Source organism: Parambassis ranga, chromosome 10 (genome assembly GCF_900634625.1).
Source record: "Parambassis ranga chromosome 10, fParRan2.1, whole genome shotgun sequence".
Lineage (NCBI taxonomy): Eukaryota > Metazoa > Chordata > Actinopteri > Ambassidae > Parambassis > Parambassis ranga.
Window position 1 is genome coordinate 10,076,212 of NC_041031.1, and position 20,662 is coordinate 10,096,873.

A 20,662-nucleotide genomic window follows, 5' to 3' on the forward strand; every position below is an offset into this window, starting at 1 on the left:
AGTCTGTCGCGGTGTTTTTTTTATTTTATTAATTGGTTTTATCTGACAGTTGGGAATAAATTCTTATAAACCACTGTCAGTAGGGGGCGCTGTTATTACCCATATTTGCTCCAGTGCCTTCGTGTCTTATAAACAGCAACACTTAATTAGGTAGACTTGTACAATCTCATATATTCCAATTCATTGATCTGCTGTAAGTCTACTTTATTAAGGCCTGTTTCTGCTTTATTTGTAGTATTGAGGTCTTGGTGCTGTGATGGACTGCAGCTGTGTGTGCAGAAGGAAAAGGTACAAATATTTATAAGCAGCTACAACATTGATCTTTAACTATTACCTTAAGTGGCTGTTGAAAGAGATGAAGGCTTCTCTAGCTCCACTGCCATAACCATCACTACTGGCTCCTGTTCGGTGTGGGAACACATTAATAGCCATATAGTATTTTTTTAGTAGATCTTCCTTTAATTAATTTGTGCTTCTGCAATACAGGATGCATGCAGCACCGCTGGATGTTGACGGCTCAGCTCCTGAATGCAGCAACAAACTTATCGAACAGCTCAGTAGCTATACAGAATGGGTACCTGCAATGATTTCTGTAGGATAACAACTTCTTTAATTAAGCAGTAAGTTTCATTTAACACCCAGTTAACATACTACACTGGGTGTGTTACAGAACAAGGCCATAACCAAAGCATGGCCTAGAAGAGGGAACATACATTTCAGTTACATGTTTATGGTATCCAACAATGTTTTTTTGCATTCAAACTCGTATTTATGTCCCTTAAAGGGAACTTATAATTGTAGCAGAGACAATCAACACTGAAACACGACAGGATGGCATTAACCATATAATGCCATTTTCCTTAATGTATCCAGGGTTACTGTTCTTTAACAATGCTAAAAAAAAACACCTACGGATTTTTCTGTACAGATTCTAAATCAAAGACTTAAATAAAATAATTTGAACGTAAACACATTAAAAAAGGTAAGTCTTAATTTCAGGGTTTAGGCAAAAACTGCATTTACAAAGCATACATTTATATCATGGTGTGTATTTCCCCTTGTTAATCTTCATATGCACAACCTTAAATAAATCTTTAGCTCATGAGGCAGAAAGGGTTCACAGTGAGCCGTGTGTCAATGTTTTATTGAAGCCAAGACTTGGTACTGTCCACTTACTTCAATCTGAGTCAAGAGTCAAGTCTACATTTCACTTTAACATTTTATTATAATTATCTCTCTTCAGAAACTGCCAAATACCAGAACTTAACTTATAGATCACTGATTAAAAGACTGTTAGTGGAAACATAAAGACTCCAGACAGTGACTACAAAACTACAGTGAAATCAGTGTACAATCCTTTTTTTGTATGTATAGGAATTTGGTGCCAATGGACCTATATTTAAATTTCTGACATCGTGCTTCTACGTTTAATATTTTTAGGTCTCACCTTGATATCAACCTAATGTACTGGGATAACAGATCCATAATATGATTTCTCTAACATTGTATAGACAAATGTGAGTAACAATGCTATGTGATTAAAAATGCATTTTACAAAAGTAACCATGTTCCAAGTTATGTTTCCCTTAGAGTGACACAACAATAGAGCTCTTGAAAAATTCACACACTGAAGATTTTTAATGATAATTGCCACTCTAAAATAGTTTTGTTTCAGGTGAACAAGAAGAGAGGATTACAAGTCACACTGTTAATTGCAAACCAAATGTATGCCCCACATCCTTTGGACATATCAATCTAAATAATTCTGCTGTGTACACTATTGCAACCTATTTAAAACCAAATTCCGGTAATTGCAGCCAACATGACCCAGAGTTTCATATAAGATAATTTACAATCCAAAACCAATTAACCGATACAAAGAATGATTCAAAATTATTTTTACAAGCATATTTACAGCTAATACTTTAAACTGGTGTAGCTAAGAATTGTACTTATAACCAACTTTAATATAGTTGAGTACAAGTACTCAACAATGTTAAATTACATTTAGGAGCTAATACAAAAGAAGAGATTTGAAGTGCCTGAACTACCTGTAGGTGTGCAGCATTTATAATTAAAGGATTCTTTATGAGATATAGGCCTGCTTCTGTGCACGGCTTGATGCTTGGTGCAACACTAGCATGGTCACTACAGGTCCAACAGGAGCATGCACTGCCTGTGCCCATATTCAGATCGCAACAGTTCATACTAATGTCCCAATGTCACTGTATGAGCACCCTAAATCAAACCTGTGACTGCATATCAAACTCACAAATGGTATGAAAGAAACACATTTTAATAGTGGAGACACATTTCCTCAAAGCCTCTACTGGACTTAGGATATTAGATTACTTAGGTGGAGACATAAGGCTTGCCAAAGTTACACCACACTCTCTCGATTGGCTGATACCAAGACAGCCCTGCGGCAGATGGGGCAAGTGGAGTTCTCAGAGAGCCAGCGATCTATGCAGTGCACGTGGTACTCATGAGAGCAGGGAAGCTTACGTAGCTTGTTCCCTTCTGCGTACTCTGTTATGCAAACACTGCAAGTCTTCAAAGCATCACTCTCCCCAAAGCTGCGCATGGAAAGGTTGTCAATCTGTTCTTTGGTCAGTCCCTGGGGCTGCTCCTCGTCATCATCATTTAGGAGGAAGAAATGAGCAAGCCGCAGGAAGGGCAGAGAACTGGGTTCCTCTAAGCTGATAGGTGGTCTAGGACGAGCCCTGCCACCAGTTGCAGGTGTATCCGGGGACAAATCCATATCACTCTCACTTGTCCTTGCCCTAACCCCAGCAGCGAATGGTTGTTCTTCAACATCAGCAGAAGAAGCATCAGCAGTGGTAGCCTCTGGACTGTTAAGGGTTTCCAGATCCATGGACGTGTTGGCTCCACGATTTGAATCTGAAGAATCAGAGTCTGAATCCATGAGGTAGCCTAGCTCGCCAAAACCAGTCATAATTTGCCGTATCATAGACTGCAGAGCCATTGAGGTTGCCTCTCCCAAACCTGCATCTGAGATTCTTCGGATAGGGATTCGAATAGTGCTAACGTAGGTCCTCACACCAGCACGCTCAGAGCGTGAGAAAGTCCTGCGAAACCCACCACGTTCTGTCTCATATAGAAATGTGTTGTTTGAGTTCTGGGAGCGTGAGCGGGTACGACTGGCAATGCTGTCTCTTTGCCGATATTCACCTGGACGCACTCGACGCACCTGGAGATCAAGCATAATAGTAGGGGGACGGCGCCCACCTGCACCCCCTTCTGCTCCAGCAGTCTCTCCTTCCTGAGATCCTACATTCTGGGCCTCTGGAGCAGGTTCTGCACTGACTCTAGGTGGCTGAACATCAACATCAACAGCTGGGCTTGGCCTGGAAAGTACATGTTGTCGAGTCCGTGAACTACCCTCCACTGGAGGCACAGGGGTAGCATTAGTGGAAGAACTAGGGCTTTGAGAGCTGTAATTGTGTCGAGGATAAGAGAGACCGTCAAGCTGGTCCAAGTTGAGAGGGGAGCGGCTCCTGGCTAGACGAGTCCTGGTCCTGCGTGGTTCTGGACTACGGCTGCGGGCCCTTCTTTGTCCTCTGCGCGGTGAAGGACAAAGAGGTGGCTGTACCACGGGAGCAGCAGGTGAGCTGGGAGGATTTCCTACAACCTCTGGTGAAAACACTTCTTCTAGTTCAGGTTCTGGTTCAGCACTTGCCACCACTTCTGGAGCCTCTGGTGGCTGCTCAGGAGGCTCCTGCTCCCCTTCAGCAGCTGCCTGCTGCTCAGCAAGGTTGCGGTTCACGCTGATCTCCAGGCTGAATCGAAAATCACCGCTGTTTGGGTTAGTCTGGCTTACAGCACGCCATGACTGGTTTCCACGATGCCCAGTTCTGGTTGTGTTGCCTGTGCGCCTCACCGTGTTGAGCCAGTCCAAGAGACTATCCCCACCGGCAGGGTCTTCAGGGTTTTCTGGGGGTTCTAAAATGTGCCAAGAATGAGCAGGTGATAATTCATATCTGAATAAACCTACCACACATTCAAAAATAAAAAAATGAATAAATGAAGTCACAATCTTACCAACTGGATTTTCTGCACTTTCAGTACTAGGGTTGTTAGTGGGCTGTTCTGGACCATCTTTGATTTGCTGAAGTCTGTTAAACAGCTCATCCTCTGTTACCTCTCCTGAAAGAGACATTACATAACATTCTGTTATTGACAGAACCTTTCTTTCCTGAATGTTAAGTGTTTAGTTGACTTCCACTTCTCTACTGTGACCAGCTGGGAAAAGAAAACAGCGGGTGGCTGGGAGAAAGTGACAGCTTAACTCTCTACAGTAAAAACAAATGCATTTGATTTAAAGCACCTGAGAAGAAGTTTGCAGAAGGGCATGCTATATTCAGCTAGATATCTGGCAGGTAGGGAACTAAAGTAATCAAATAAAACATAATATCACATTGTATGTGTGTCACAAATAAAAAAAAGTGTGTTTTTGTACTGCACTGGCTGTTTCTTTTTGAACACAGCAACACGATACTTAAAACCGCCAGACTTACCAGGGCATGCCACCATCCATTCAATGCCCTCTCATGGTAGGTTGCTCCACTAAAGGATGCTCCAAACTTACATTCCCCTTTCCACTGTCCTGGGACAGAAATGGATTGGATGTCTTCAATAGTCCATTGGTTTTTGCATTTCGAGCACAGTGACACATCCAAAACTACAGGAAGCTACAGCACGTAAACTGTCTTGAGGCACTGGTAAATCAAAATTAAAGACTTCTCAGATTATTTCAGAATCTCAATTAATCTGAGTGACACCACAGCACAAATGATGTTTAGTTGTGTGTCTGATCTGTTGAAAGAATGACAGCGACATTTATGTCGTACACAACAAACGGTTTGAGTCTGAATCTACATTAGTCAATTTGCCAGCCAAACAATTCAAGATGTAAAATGGGGACACAAAGGATTCCAAATAGTAGCTACATGGAAATAAATATCAGATAAACTGACACATAAGATCATCATAGGCACAGATTTAAAGACAAGTGTAGAGTCAGAGTCTATTACCTGGAGTGCCCAAAAGATTGTTGTCTCTCATAAGACGATAGTCTTCATCACTGAGGTTGTTGACAAATTGATAGAAGGCCTCCTCTCTGTCCAGGCGGTCCAGCAGCCTCCTGCGTTGTGACTCTGGCTGGTCGCTGCCACTCTGATCTACACTGTCAGACCCTTCCATTGGTGCAGAAGGGAGGGAAGCCTAGGGATCTCCAATCGTCACCAAGACCCAGTTTCTAAGGTGAAAGGTGAAAGCAAGGTGAAAAAAACATTAGATGTAGATGTAACCTGTGTGATAGTTATATATTAAATTTTAAATGCCCTGAACAGCACGACATGACATATGACAAATTCAACATTTGTTGTGGAGCCTGTCGACCTGGTAGCTAATGTTAGCATTGGTTAGGTCCCCCTGGTTACAAAGCGAACTGACATGTTAGCATTACTTTAAACACAACTAGCAAGCTGAGCCACTGCGTCTATCCTAACACACAATGTATTTCCATTGAACATCAAATGTCAATTTAACGTCTACAGCTATGGGGAATATTGTGGGAGCTTATGTATTATAAAGCATTTAGCACTATGCTAATCAAACCAAAAAACTCGTTGGTCAAAGTCGAGATAAAAACAAAATGGCATCATCTATCTTAGCTCATGTTAGCCACTATCCAAGCAGCTTTGTACACGCTCCAACATGAACCACTCGTTGCTAAGAATCGGGGAAATAAGCATTTACAGTAACATGTTAATTATAGATTTAGTTAAGTGTGACACAATATGTATTATCCGCTCAAAACAGCCCAAACTAGAAGGGCAAACCAATCCGGCTATGTTGCGCTAAAGCTAGTTAGCTACCGTTTTAACTAGCCGATTGGCTAACTACATTCCCTGTAAACGGAACGTATAACTCACCCAGCAACTTCTTGTCAAGATTCTCGGTTACACGAATCAGACCGAGTATACAAATATCTCCGATGCTGGTAAGTGTAGCTTGAAGTGGATATGTATTGTGTGTGCTGTTACTGGATATTTGTTAAAATCACGAGGGTTTCATTAGATTGAGCAACAACAGCATAGCCGCAAGCTAACCTAGCAAACGTCTGTCGACGTTCACAACCAGTACCAGGGCAAAAAGGCTAAAATCGGCTAGCTCATAGAAATAAAGTTTGTCAGAAGGAATATACACTCTGTCACAAACTCGCTGATACGTTACCTGTTCGGCGATATTAGCAGCGATCTAATCGTACAACCCAGTATGGTTTTTAAATATTCTCTGAAAGACGATTGAGTGTTTAGCTATGTGTGATTTCAGGATTCCATTTTCTTTCTTGTAGGAAGGCTACAATGATCTTCCGGAAACTGCGAAACGCTGGTTGTTTTACCCCGAGCTACACCTTCCAGGCAGCCACAGACGCTGCAATAACATTGGTAATGGTTTGCGTTTAGCTGTGGCAGGAGGCGGAGCGCCGCACGCAGCGTCACGGTGACGCTGCCTGGAAGACTCAGTGCAGGGCACAGCGAACACGGCACCCTCTGAGGAAAGCATTAGAAAAAAAGGATGTTTGTTTTGAGCAGGGGTGCCGTCAGTCAGTTGTAGCGTCACGGCGCGGCCGTAACTGCAAATGCTGCTGCCTCCTGCAGAATTAAGACAAAGACCCGTAAACACCAGTGTGCTTGTAATGCTGGTAAATAACACAGTTTGTGAATTGTGGCACATCCCAAATTGGTACTCTTATACACCCCTTATCCCATTTTGAATCCTTATCCCATATGCCAACCAGAGTATGGCACACTATAATGCATGTTTTTGTAGTGTATATTCACAATTGTTGAACATTGAACAGGCAATTATCTATCTATCTCCAAAAAGAAAGATACATGCTAAAATGTATGCATTCACATGGCAGCATATAGCCTACTGTCTATACACTCAATCTAAAACTGAAACAAACAATCCCAGAATTCCCAAAATGTCTGACACATTTAGATTCAATCTAAATTTTTGTATAATTAAATTAAGATAACATGCTCCTTTACAATATTATATTTTTGCCAAGCCAGCTATTTTTTTATTGATCTCAGCCCTGCAGTGACTCTTTTTTTGCTGCCCTACTTATTTGTTTCTCTCCGGTGCAATAGAAGAATAATAGAATAGTAAAATACTTTGTATTAAATCAATCAGGCCACTGCCGGGCCCCCTAAAATGACTTAAAAAGCAGCAAACTGACAAAAAACAGACTCAGATAGATGAACAGAATCCCAAATATCTGTACAAAGTCAGGGGTACTGGGCTCTCTCTTGAGAATGCTAAACATAAATAAAAGAAGGAAGATGCATTACATTTGCCGGAAGAGATCCATTGTTGACCATTTGGTAGTAGATGGCATCCACTTGCAGGCCATTTGTAAGCCAATGTGCAAAAAGCTGCTTGGATCCCTGTCAAAGGTTCATGTTTGAGGAAAATGGTGTTGTGTGTCCCCATTTTTATCTAATACCTGCGAATACACCAGTAAAACTGCAGCGAGCTACTGAGCAGTCGTTGAAAGGCTTTCTTTTAGCACATAAAAAGGATTAGCAGCAGTAGTGCTGTGTCATTTCAATGAACTGAACATATCAGATTTGTCAGTAAAGCTTTGTATCTTTCTTTTATAGCAGATTTTCCAGCCAAATAAAACATGTTCAGTAATTATTTTATTCACTACATAAATGCCTCCTTTACAAGTGCTTGCTGATTCTTTTAAAATGCTCTTAATGATTAAAAAAAAAAAAAAACAAAGGCACAAGCAAGCGTCCTAATGACAAAGCCACCTATGGCTGTCTATGCGGTGTAAGCACGTACTGAACAGAAGAGCCAGGATCTCACTTAATAACCACAGGTGTACCTGATCCATTGCATTAGACATTCCGTCTTATAATTTGCTTGCTCCCTTATCTGCAACGGGTGACTAAAGAACAAAAACAATGCTAATACCGGCTGACAATTTCGGAGGCATACATCACAGGATCTGTTTATGGTCTCAGACTGTATCTCCAGCTCCAATTAAGCATGCCAGAATGAGTTGTTGTGTGGACCAAAGCAGCCCAGCTCTGAGTTATGGATGAGCAGTCACTCTAGCAATGCCTGACCCTGAGTGCTAATTAGATATGACATTAAAATAACATGAGCTAAAGCCAGACTTGTACAAAAATTAAAACGACTTTTGTCAAAGAATCTTTAACAAACAGGGAAAGACTAATTGGGATTATTAAGGTTGTTTTTATGCGTACACACATTTTGTGGTATACGAACAAACACTGAAAATAATCCACGTTATTGTCACAGTATACCCACCAAGATGGAGGAATATTCTCATTATTTTAAACGGACGTTATAGTGTTCACTGCACTGTGCTGTGCGGCTACAGCAGTGCTGGGTGGTAAAAAACACAACCCAACGCTCTTCAGAAAGCAGCATTCAAAATCTTATTTTAATTTGTATATTTACTCCATAAACATTATTACAAAACTCAGCAAGTTACCAATATTACATTATCACCATACAGGCTTGATCACAAATATTTAAAACCTTTGCAACAGTTACAACAAAACAAAAAAAACAAAATAATACTCAAATAATTTACATGAAAATCTATAAAACAGCAAATTGTTCACAAATTATATTTTTTTTTCCAAGTTTTCATTTTTTTTTCTTCGCTTATTTGTGTTTTGCACAGTAACACAACACTCTCACAACAAGATCATGGTCTTATTACAAAACTCCCAACAAAATGTAAATATTTCTAGTTTTTCTGTTGATACTTTCATATTTTGGTTTTTAAAACCAGAAACTTGTCATTGTATATCCTTTCCACTGCCCATAGAGGCGCATAAAAGGTTACTCACACACACACAAATACTTCACAGCACTTTCTAAGAAAAATATACACTTACAAAATATGTTACAAATTGGCACACAAAAAATATACAAGATTTTGTAGTGTCAAGAGTTCATTAAGATTCCTTCTGGTAACAACTCTAGACAGTATATATAAAGCTCGGTAATCTTTTAATGAAAAGAGCAAAAGTAATTCCAATCAGTGTCAAAGAATCATGAAGTGAATACATCAAACATAACATTATAATATACATTCATAAAGAGGGCTAGGTACCTAATCTATTTTGCATTTCTTTCTTTTTTTGTTAACTCTGGGAAAACCAAATAAAAAATAAAGATAAGAAAAAACTCAAAATCAAACAAAAAGAAAACAATTGTCAGCTTTCTTAGCACCATTAACATGAGGCAGCTCAACAGTGGCACGTTTAAAAAAAACTAAAAGAAGGAAAAGGACTATGAACTCAGAGAAGTACATTCAATTTGACAATAGGCAGAAATGAGAGAAGGCAGACTAAACGGGCTTCCAGCCCATGTGGAGCTTCCCATCAGCAGCTTGTCTTGGTCCTAACCCTGATACACTGAAGAAAAGAAACAGAGGATCACGGCAGAGAGGAGAGAAACAAAAAAAAAGAGAAAAGGAAAGATTGATTATGATACTTGCCATATGCAAGAAATCAATTACTATAACCTATGCGTCAGAATGTGTCGAATCTAGTGTGACAAGGACTGTTTTCAAATCAATCAATCAATCAATTTGTCCGTGCATCTCTGTGCAGTCTCATGCAATCGCAGCCATGTTTAAAAATGATATTATTGTTCAACAGAGAGATAAAAACACAGGCCGTGTTTGAGGATATATTTGTAAAAGATACTCTTGTCACTGTTTGATTGGCTCTGCATTTTTCCTGAAATTCCTTTCCTATGTAAAATAAAAAGGTTTCCTAACTGATTGAACTTGATTGCATGAACCATTTTACAGTGGATTCCTAGATGTTATTTGTATTATTTTAGAGCTGTGAGGTAGTGAATGAGCCCAAAGTGATTCATAACACTTGTACAGGAATGCACAGGTTCAGAAATTACCAATATATATTTAAATATATATTATCTTTCAACTTGTGCCCTTTCTCGGCCTTGAATTTTCTGGTCACAATATTTTCTGCCAGAATATTGACCCATCAAAACAATGACAGACATATAAAAGAACGCATTTTAAGACATTATGTGAAAAATAAAAAACACATAAATACACCAGTGGTGCAACTCATCATGTATGGCAGTGTAAAGAAATAAAGTTACATGAGAATGTCAAGAAAAGTTACTGTTTAAATTACCACTTTAAGGTAAGATAGAAGTAAAATTCCCACATGGAGCGAATGCAAAGACATGCTTTCCTTCATTTACAAGATTACTGAATCCATTTGTACTGAAAACTGCTTTCACATTCACATTAAACCAAAAACTGCAAAAAAAGTGTCCATTCACAGCTGATGCATGCATCAGAATCTCTGTAATAAACTGCTGTTAAATTTCCAGTACAAACAGCTATTCAGTGAGGCACAGCCCCAAATGACAAATATAATTCCCTTGCTTACCCTCAGACATCTGCACTAAACGCTTCTTGGTCCAGAGAAAGCTTGTTTGAACATCGCTTTTTTTTTCATCTCCTTGCTCTACGGTAGCCTTCAGAGCAGATCTCCCCTTTGCCTCTCTTTTGTTGCTTCTCAGTGCCAAGCAATGTTGAGGTAAATTGAATTTGGCAAACAAAGTGTGGGGGGGGGGGGGGGGGGGGCGAGGAGAATTCAGAGTCTTTTTGATTTGGTTTAGTGAGTGGTGGTGTACCACTGCCAGCTGTTGGTGCCTTTCATCAGAGAAGAGAGAAAAGTCCCAAATAAAGAATTCCTGTAGTTGCAAGTCTCTGTAAGGAGTCTCCAACCCGAGCAGCCAATATTCCAATGAATAGAAAAAGAGGAACAGCCAATATTCACACATATATAAGAGGTCATTTACACAGCATTGTTACTTTTGGCACATTGATTTTAAGATTATAGTTATCTTTTTTTTTTTTGCAAATATTGCATGTCCCTGTACAACAACATTGACAAAAATACTCTGAGGGTGGAGTTTTTTATGAATTTGCAAGGCGTAAAAATGTAAATTTAGATCCTCTAAATTCCAGGAGAAAAAAAAACAAAGAAATGCTTGATAAAAGGAAACGGGGAATCATTCCAACCTTGAGGGGCGAAAAAAAAAGACAACGTCTGATATGTCATCAATACAAAATGGTCCCATCTTGTGTTTTTAAGATGTCTTGGGTTTAAATAGGGCTCATTTTTTGTAGGTTTCCCTCTTGAAATGAGCCAGGCAGTGTATGAAGGACAGCAACAACAGGACGTCCATATTCTGCATACAAAAACAGATGAGGAGGAGGGATGCGTAGATGTCACTCAATGCATTTTGTGTATATAGCTACATCTTTAGGGAAAAAGGGGGAAATAAATATATATTTCAGGGGAGCTAGTTCTGCTGAGAAAATACAAAAACAAAGTTCCTCAAAAAGGCGACAGTTTCAAGGCTCATTCTTTTTTTTTCAGACAAAAATAAAACAAAAAAAACGACTATAAGAAGAACAAACAAAGCAGAAACAACAAAAGCAAGAAAAATGCAGCCATGGTCGTTTCAAATCTCAATCAAGCTTGACACAATCACTCAATAGGTAGTTTGCAAAGTACAAGAAGTTTTTCATGCAGATATTAATTTCCTCTTCAGGGGGGTTAGAAGGAAGTGGGTGTTCAGGGGAAACGTAGTACTCATGCAGCTCTGGCATAGTGTCAGTGTAGGTATGTTTGGGAGGGAGGGCTGAGCAGGTAGTGGGGGGGGGGGAGTGAGAAGGGTGTACAACAGCAGCTGATAACAAAATATTACCTCAGTTTCTCAAAAGAGGTCATCAGTGCTATGTCCTTATTTGGGTCTCTCTCAGCTCGCTTCCCCTTCAGTGTCTCAATCCGAGGGAACTTTGCACTGGTCTTGTGGCGGTACAGCTTTTTGTGTGCAGGCCCAGGGTTAATAAAGTTGGGTTTATCAAACATGTTACAGCCCAGAGCTAGCTGAGGGAACAGTGGATGCGAGGGGTTGAATTTGGCCTGGTTCTTTCCTGCCTTCCCCCCTGCCTTCCTGCCTCTCCCAGCCCCTGTTAGCACAGCTCCTTTTTTCTTCAGGTCGGCCTCTGTTCCTGCCAAGATTTTGAGGGTCTTTAGGTTGAGGCTATTGGCCTCGGGGGGTATGCAGGCCTCAGACATGGGATTCCACAGTGGCTCAATGGAGGCCATCATGAACCTTTGGACCTCAGCCATGCCAGAGACAATGTTGGACAGAATATTGGAGGGCTCTTCGAATTCTCTCTGGTCATCCCCTACCAGGCTGTTACTCTCCGACCAGCCGGTGCCTGGCCAGTCCCCAGTGCTGCTGCTGTCAGTCAGGCCTGTGCCACAGCCACCTGCCTGGTTCTTTGCTGCCTTGCCCTCCAACATGGCCTTTATCTTTTTGGTGGAACGCGAGTTCTGTTTGGGGGTCTTGACCTTTTCTGACTTTGGAGCTCTGGGAGCCCGGGCTTTCTTTGGGCTCTGTCCTGCAGCTGCTTGTTTGCAATTGCTTTTCCTCTTTGGCTTTATGCTTTTCGCACCAGCCAATATCTCACCAGTCTGTTCATCAAATTCAGTAACCCCCAGTTCCTTTTTGTCTAAACCTAACACATCCTGACTGTTGAAGTTGTGCAGTGGAAACTGGCTGTCTTCCACCGGATATGTATTTGCTGTGTGCTCCTGTTGCTGTATAACTTCACAGTTCCACTTTACCTCCCTATTGCAGTCCATACTTATATCATTCACATCCTGGTATTCTCCAACATTCCCTGCCATCTTCATCTCCCGTCCCACCACCTGGGGGGACAGGTTGGGGGTCTCAGGAGGGGAGAGCTCCGACAGTGATGAGTGTCTAAACTTGTCCGGGGTGAAGTTAGAGATATCCAGCAGGTCGGAGGACTCCCTGAGTGGGGTGAGGGCATCCACACTCTGCTGAATCACCACTTTAGGACTGCAATGAGCTAAGAAGCTGTCTCGGCCTTCCTCCTCACCCTCTCGCTCACAAGACTTGAGGCTGAGGGAGCTGTAATTGCTGGAGGAGGCTGACAGAGAGCCCACTGAGTCATAGCTGATGAGCCTGCCATTGTCTGTGCACAGGGACCCTCTCTGGTATTGCACCTGGCCCTCTACACAGGTAGACTGACACACTTGCAGATCTGCCCCAGGCTGCATCCCAGCCTCAGTCAGGTAGCTCTTCTCATAAAGCAGCCTGTCAGCCTCAGGGCTCAGCTGGCTGTAGTTAGACACTGGCAGGCTGTCATTTAGGGGCACAGCAGCTGGGAAGTTGTTGGGTAGGATGGGAGTCTCAGGGGTCTCAGGCCCAAAGCTCTGGCTGTGACTTGCACAGAGCTGTGGGTGCCACATCTGGGGGAAGCTAGGGCAGTTCTGGGGAGATTGCTGGAGCTCGGACTCAGACGGAGGAGAGAGGACGCAACTTTGAGCGAGCTGCAGAGAAGAAAACTGTTTCTCCTCCAGGGACAGCCCGAGAGAATACTGCTGCCTAGAGGACTGCTGGGGGAAATAAGAGAGAGTTGCTCCACTGGAGGAGTCTGTAGCATCTAACAGGGTCTGCAGGTAACCCCCTGGGATGACAGGGACACCCGTCTCCACCTCCTCTGAGGAGGCAGCTTTGTCAGGAGAGTCGGTGGATGAAACAAAGGGGAATTTCTCATCAGAGGCGTGAGTGGTGGTGCTATTGTCAGAGAAATGGGGTTTGACTGTAGTTGAGCTAATTCCTGCCTGCTCTAACCCAGCAGTAGGGTCCTCAATCTGTGCCGCAGTGACACAGGCATCCGTTTCATTTGTCACGCTCCTCCCCTCCTCTCCTTCTGCCTCTTTCATTTTCTTGCTCCTCAGCCTGGCTTCGCTTTTGAATTTCCTTATCCTTACTGTTTTATTTCCTCCCAATCTCCTCCCCTCCCTCTCCGCCCTCTCCTGGGAGCGGCTCTTGGCTGTGACTGTGTGCATGATGGAGTTTGTGTCTAATGTGACTGGGAGGCCTGGGGCTGCTATTATTCCTCCTACCGTGGGGGTGGCCTCCTCTTTAGTGACACCTCTCTGGCCCTGATCAGAGAAAGGGGAGCCCTGTGCTGTTGCTGATTGCTCCACAGTGTGAATCCTCTGAACCTTAAGCCTGTTTGCAATCTTGTAGTTCCTTTTGGGATGACTAGAATTAAAAGGGCGATGATGGCGTCCATTTAGATGAAAGCCGCGTTGTTGTTTATCTCTGGCAGCCAGCTTAAGCTGTTCCTGTCTCTCTCTTTGCTTCTCCTGCCAGAAATCCTTCAGAGGAGCCAGTGTCTCATATTTGCTTACTGTGTCTGCATTTAAGCTCACAGTAGCATCCACAGGGTCCAGCTTGCCCAGTTTCACTGACATGAGTCTCTCTCCTTTAAACCTGTTTATGATGATGTACTTGATGACCACGGGTGGCTCTTTCCGACAGGATTTCCTTCGTTTTTTAGGGCACCAGTCTACATCCTCCTCCTCTTTCTGACCAGCGGGAGCTTTCTCTTTTTTCTCAGCATTTTTCTCACTCTCAAGCGAGTCCACATCATATAAGTAATCATCACTGTATCGCACCTTTCTCTTGGAACGCAGACCATAGTTGAGAGGGTTGGAGGGGCTAAGGAATCTCTTTGAGTGACCCTTTTTAAACCTGCCCTCCTGCAGGGTGTCTGAGGAGGAGCCAGTACAGGAGCTGTCATCACTGAATTCTCCCGACTCCTCTGTGGAATTGAAGTCTATTAAGTAGCTGACTTTTGGGGTTGACATGGGTGAACCTTGAGAGCCATCGAGGGGGCTCCTACCACTGCAGTCCCCAGCCTTTCCTTCCTGTGCTGTGTCCAGCATGAGATCATCAGTTTTAGGCTGAAGGTCCTCAGCACTCCTCCTTAAGACTGCTCCACCACCTTCCTCTTTCTTGGCACAGTTGGCCAGGACACTGGGGAAAAAGTTGAACTGTGTCTCCTCTTGGAGAACATTAGTTTTTTCCCTCATGTTGTCCTGGAAAGATTCGTAACGAATCTTAAGCGAACAGACATCACTGCTTAATGTTGAATCATCATCTTCATCATCAAATAGATTGTCAACATCTTCCTCAGAGAAGAGGTTGACTGACAGTTCATTTTTAGAGCAAAGATCCAGCAGTTCCATCTTACTTTCACTGATGAAAGACTCAAAGTAGCCCCAGTCCTGGCCGGCATTAGCCAGCAGAACCTCTTCTCCACTAACTTTGTCCAGTAACAGTCCATCGTACAAGTTCTTAGCAGTTGCATCATCCTCTGGGTCATCACAGTCCTCTGTTGTTTTGTTTCCATCTGCTCTCTTGCCCTCACCTGGGGCTTTCGGCAGAGGAAAGCTAAGTAGCTGGTCAGAGAGGAGCTGTTCTCCATAGTGACTCACTGCCTCCCCCGCATGGCTCAGGCACTGGATGCTGATATTGTTGATGTCGGAAAAGTCCTCTCTGCTCACATCCCCTATCCTTACATTTAGCCCAGTCTCTGTTTCAGGGTTTGTGATAGGGTCATGGGGTGGATTCTGGATAGAGGTGGGGTCAGTAGCATCACGATTTTCAATGAAGCAGCCAAGGCAGGTTCGTGCAGGCTGGAGAAGACACTCCTCTGTCAGGGCAGACACAGTGCCAGGCTCCATCATTGTAGTGGACAGGGGGAGAGCAATGGGCAATGGGAGGGAGGTTTTCTGGGTGTCTCCTGTTGGACTCCAGGAACTTGCAGCTGGGGTGGGAACTGATGCGGGAGTGGGAGTGGGATGAAGGGGGGTGCTTACAGCTGGAGCATCATCGGAGGGAGGGCAGGGGGTCACTGTTAGGCCCAGAGAGGCATCGGTGCCAAGGGGCAGGGGGAGGGTTGCTGATGTAGGAGTGGTCCTTGGGTGTGGTGAGCAGGCCCGCTGTGAAGTTTCTGCAGCAGGTGGAGGTGAGGATGGTGGGAGAGCAGCATCGACGAGCCCACACAGACTCAGATCACCACTTGGCTCACATACCCCTGCAGAGGGAAAAAAGAAAATATTTCAGAAGTTGAAATTACATTGTTCAAAATGTAGTTTCATTATGTCAGCCTTTAAAGATTAATAATCCAGCTTTGGTAGCAGATTGATTAGAGGTGTCAAATTGCACAATTTAATGCTGCTGTTAACATGCAAAAGATTAGACCAAGTAAGTAGTACAGCAACACAAAAACTACCAAATTCAGGACTTCCGGTTTACCTAAGGGTTAACAGCTTGAGTTAATTGTTTGTTACACAGAGGCAGAAAAATATTTTTTAATAAAAACAAAATGAGACATTGCTAGATATGCTTATAAGAAGTTATCTGAAATAAAAGCTCTCTGAATCAGTGAGTTTTAACATACATGAAGTTGCAGTTTGACTTTTGTGTAAAATATTGATTTAATTGATGCAAATAAAGTGATATTGAAATTGGATGACTTAAATTAAATTAGTTCAGACATTGAAAATAATATAAAACAACAGCGCTATGGTGTTATATGATTGTTTTTTTTTCTATACATACAGTAGGAGCAATTTACGAGATCAAATGAACGCTCTTTCTTGACTCTCCCCTCCCTTTCTGTGTAGACAGATCAAACTTAGCTTATAAGCAACAAGATACCATAAAATTACAGAGACTGGCAACAACAATAGCTGTAATGACTAAACTGAAAGTAGGCTTAGGTGATTTTCTACAGGTCAGTTGTGACAATGTCTTAATCAGTTGATAACATCCATCTCATGAGTAACAATCAAAACTCACAGAAGTGGGCTTGTAGCAGCAGGCAGATAGCTTTGTTTGCTCTGCATAATTAGATGACAGCAGCGGAGGCAGGTACGTACACATGGGACACGACAGGCCCATATGTTGGAGGCTGTATAACCAATATCATCTACACCTGCCTCCCTCTACAATCCCAAGCTGCTGTCTCGCACATACTCTTTAAAACAACGCCAAAGAAAAAAAAATTAAAATTGAAAAACATAGCACAGCAATTAATGCGTTCACAGAGGTTAACTAGCAACAACCCCCATTTCAGAATGGATGCGCCTAATCATTTTTGAGGTAGTGGTAAATGCTTGAAGGGAAGTCTGCTCAGCGAAAAGAATTCAGCATGCCTGCATTGGTGGTGAGTACATTTTAGAATATGATTTTATGATTTTAGAGTGATTTAATGAGGTAATGAAATTTCTGATAGCGTGTCTCGGTGGGTCTGCGGCCTGGAGACACATTGGAGCAACCAGAACGCCCACTAAAAAGCATACGACTGTGCTGTCATCCTTAATGAAGAAAACCTCATGAGAAATATGCATCTTTACTCTTGCTCTCGCAGTTAGAACACTGATATAGCAGCAACTTGTCAGAGGCTGCAGAAGCATCACAGCGAGGCGTTTGCCATCAGTTCTTTTCCATCTGTGAGCCAAGATGACCTCAGAGCTAAAGCATGTGACTGACACATGTTCTCTGTGGACACATATCCTTTTTCCACAATTTGCATTAAATATTAGGCACGCTGCATGACTCCAATCATAGGAGGACAATGGACACAATTCACTTCCAAATATGGACACGGATTTATAGGTCAACAAAGTAATATTTAACATTCACAGACAAATATAAAGAAACGATTTATCTCTCTCATTAGCCTTACAAAGAAGTGAAACCACAGCAATACAGAAGTTACTGAAAAGGGGAGAAATTTGCTTCCTTTATCCCCCTGTGTACACATGAAACCTAAGCCGCCACCTAATATTGCCATAGGATTGTTCGAAATTGCAGTAAAACATTAAACTCATATTGAGAAATGTGTTTCCTCGGGGTTTATACTGGATTAACAATCTCTCCTATCCACCGTGCATGTGTGCATGTGTGGATTCATGTGTGTGTATGAGAGGGAGAGTGATAGAGTGTGAGTATTGGCTTGGGGGTATAGTGTTATCGAGAGGCCATCTGTCTCCAGCTGGACCATTAGCTCTTCAGCTGTTCAGAATGTGCCACAGATCAGTCAGTCAGACAGGTACACAAACACACACACACACACACACTTATACACACACTCGGGGTTTTTCAGCACTGACTATAGCTGACAAATCGGGTTTGACATTAGAGGTCAAAGGGGGATCAGCAGCCTCATTTTCACTGGTACGATACAGTCTAATGTTACTACTGCATCTGAGCTGGCAAATGTAAACAAGATAAACATCCAAAACAGCTACTGCTGCCAGAATTCAATTGAGAATAAAGACAGAATATAAATAAGCTTTATACACTGTGAGATCGTGTCCTTTTGAAAGGAAAAGAAGCTCCTTGAATAGAAACCGAGGCTGGATGTGACACAGCTCATGCAATCTGGCATGGACATTCACCACTGAGCATATGGAAGGACCCCGGCTGCTGGCAGGTGGTGGTGATCTTCTGATCTCCAGCCATGCCAAGCCCAGCCATGCTAGACAGCTCAACCACCGCCAAACTAGACCAGACCAGACCAGACCAGACCAGTTAGCACTCTGAGCTCTCAGAGTCACGTTTTTCTAGCCATAACATTCAGGGCTCACCCACCTGAGGTAAACCCGAGCTGCTCTCTGCCAGGCAGCGCTGCACGGGAACAAGCCCATGCCGAGGGACATGGTCATGGACACGGGGATGGAGACGAGCTGGCGCCTGTGGCTGTGTCTATTAGTGTGTCAGATGCCACAAAAGCACACACACACATGCACGCCTGTTCTCTCCACATTATTCAAAAACAGAAATATATAACCGTTATGTACAGTACATCATTTCCCCCTGATAGCATGAATTTAATTTTTACATTCAGGCCACGTGGCAAAGAAATAAAATCTCACTGTACAATGCAAATGAAAACAGCTGACATGGCCTTTTCTTCCTTTTAATGGCTTTTTGAAATAATTTTTCATTCCCATCCCCCCTTTCCAGACCACTTCCTCTCCTTTCTGCTCACTATCTCATTCCCTTCTTATCCCAGTTATAAGGAGGCTTTTACATTCGCAAAATGCAGAGCTTGACGTTCTGCAGCTCAGCCACCCGGGGCGTTCACACATCCAGCTGGTAGGCCAGCACACAGAAGCAGCTTGCTCCATCTTCACTATATGACATTTTGTGAATGGTGGTGGGGAGGATCAATCCAGCCAGTGCAGGATGTTCATAATAAGTGGTGAGTAACTGCAGCATGATTCATGGCCATGTCTCCTCAAAGAGCTGCCCTATTCCTGCTCAATGGAGCCGCTTTCACCCTTTCCTCTACTGTTTAATGCTCCCACTCTCCTAGATTCTCTCTCGCTCTCTCTCTCTCTCTCTCTCTCTCTTTCTCCATTCCTGTCAAGAAGTGCTGGGAGGATAATCTGTGTGATCCTTGCAGTGAGGACCCCGGTCAGTCCCTCCTGAGCCTGACCAGAGCTGAAACGCTAAGATAAACCTCATGTGAGGACCAGTGATGCGTGGTAAAGTAAACTATAGGGGGCAGCAGGTAGTGGCTGAAATAGTCTTGAAAGATGCACAACATCAGTGAGGCTTATAGCCTACAGTATAGACAGTAATGACGGAAATGTACATATTTAACTTTATATTAAATGTTTGATATGAAAATATATGAAGCATGTTTGTGTTCTTTTCCAGAGAGTCGGAAAGTAAAACCCAAGATGAAAAGTAAATATCAGGAAAACATACATGGATTAACTCTATATTACAAATACAGAGCTTTATGCTAATGAATGTGAGAGAATTAATGGTTGCACCCTCTGTCATATTTGCACCTTTTTATGAGAAATCTGTAGATGCCATTGTTCTGAGCAGTGGAAGCATCAGCAGAGAGGATTAATGATAGCTCAAAAAGCTTTATTTAATGTTTCTTTTCCACTTTTCATTTTAGAAAAGGTGGGATGTGTTTCACACTCTCCACAACCTGTCAAATAGCTCAAAACTGGGGGTGAAAAGCTAATTCAAGAAAGCTGGCTCTGTGCTATGTGGTAATTGTGTCTTCGATATTTTTACAGTGTTGTGAGAGAAACTGTAGTTATTAAGCATTCATTCATTATGTCAAATGCTCGTAAATTGTTGGTAATTAAAATTAATTAAAAAGCAGAATCAGGATTGTACATTAACTTCTCACTTAAAGAATAAGATGAATGTATGTTTGTGAACAGTAGAGGAAGGTAGAGTTTTTTTTACCTGTGTTCTCCACTACATTTGCATTCTCTGGTTCTGAAGTCTTCACGATCAATGTGAGACTGCTGTCTGTTAACATATCCATCAATACGGCTCAGCGCTGCACCACCTACGCATCATTTTGACTGTCCCACCTGTTGGAAGAAAAAGAGACAGAGAAATGGAATGAGACATGAATACGAAAAAGGGTGACTGCCATGTGTCTAATGCAGAGCAACATTAATGTCAGCGCGTTAGATTTCATTACAACAAAGACTGACACTAAACACAGACAAACACAAAGTGGCAGTAATTGAAGAAAACACTCCAAACATGACAGAGACATCAAAAGAGGACCCCCCCCCCGGGGCACCAAACAATCATTCATTTCTTCTGCGTATCATAGATTTGTGTCTGAGATTAATTTAAA

General features: G+C 42.5%; 2 protein-coding genes across 3 annotated transcripts; both read right to left on the reverse strand.

The window, feature by feature from the left end:
• Window positions 1–587: 587 nt before the first annotated feature.
• Window positions 588–6,442, reverse strand: rlim (ring finger protein, LIM domain interacting). Of its 2 annotated transcripts, none has more exons than XM_028416594.1 (4): window positions 6,259–6,442; window positions 5,055–5,278; window positions 4,063–4,167; window positions 588–3,963 (listed from the first exon to the last, which is right to left on the reverse strand). In XM_028416594.1, exons 2-4 carry the CDS (start codon window positions 5,221–5,223, stop codon window positions 2,381–2,383), a joined length of 1,857 nt encoding a protein of 618 aa, XP_028272395.1. In that variant the 5' UTR covers window positions 5,224–5,278; window positions 6,259–6,442; the 3' UTR covers window positions 588–2,380. The 2 variants fall into 2 exon arrangements, with proteins under 2 accessions (XP_028272395.1, XP_028272396.1); XM_028416595.1 differs by lacking the exon at window positions 6,259–6,442 and adding an exon at window positions 5,958–6,203.
• Window positions 6,443–11,694: 5,252 nt separating this feature from the next.
• On the reverse strand, window positions 11,695–20,338 carry nexmifb (neurite extension and migration factor b). Its single transcript, XM_028416596.1, has 2 exons — window positions 20,257–20,338; window positions 11,695–16,066 (listed from the first exon to the last, which is right to left on the reverse strand). Exons 1-2 carry the CDS (start codon window positions 20,336–20,338, stop codon window positions 11,841–11,843), a joined length of 4,308 nt encoding a protein of 1,435 aa, XP_028272397.1. The 3' UTR covers window positions 11,695–11,840.
• Window positions 20,339–20,662: the final 324 nt, after the last annotated feature.

Excerpts from the sequence above, each read along its gene's own strand:
- rlim (XM_028416594.1), bottom strand. The coding sequence starts at position 5,223 with ATGGAAGGGTCTGACAGTGTAGATCAGAGTGGCAGCGACCAGCCAGAG. Across the intron at positions 4,168-5,054 it reads CAATCTTTTGGGCACTCCAG|GAGAGGTAACAGAGGATGAG; the intron begins GTAATAGACTCT and ends TGTCTCTTTCAG. Across the intron at positions 3,964-4,062 it reads AAGTGCAGAAAATCCAGTTG|AACCCCCAGAAAACCCTGAA; the intron begins GTAAGATTGTGA and ends GGCACATTTTAG.
- nexmifb (XM_028416596.1), bottom strand. The coding sequence starts at position 20,338 with ATGGATATGTTAACAGACAGCAGTCTCACATTGATCGTGAAGACTTCA. Across the intron at positions 16,067-20,256 it reads AAATGTAGTGGAGAACACAG|GGGTATGTGAGCCAAGTGGT; the intron begins GTAAAAAAAACT and ends TTCCCTCTGCAG.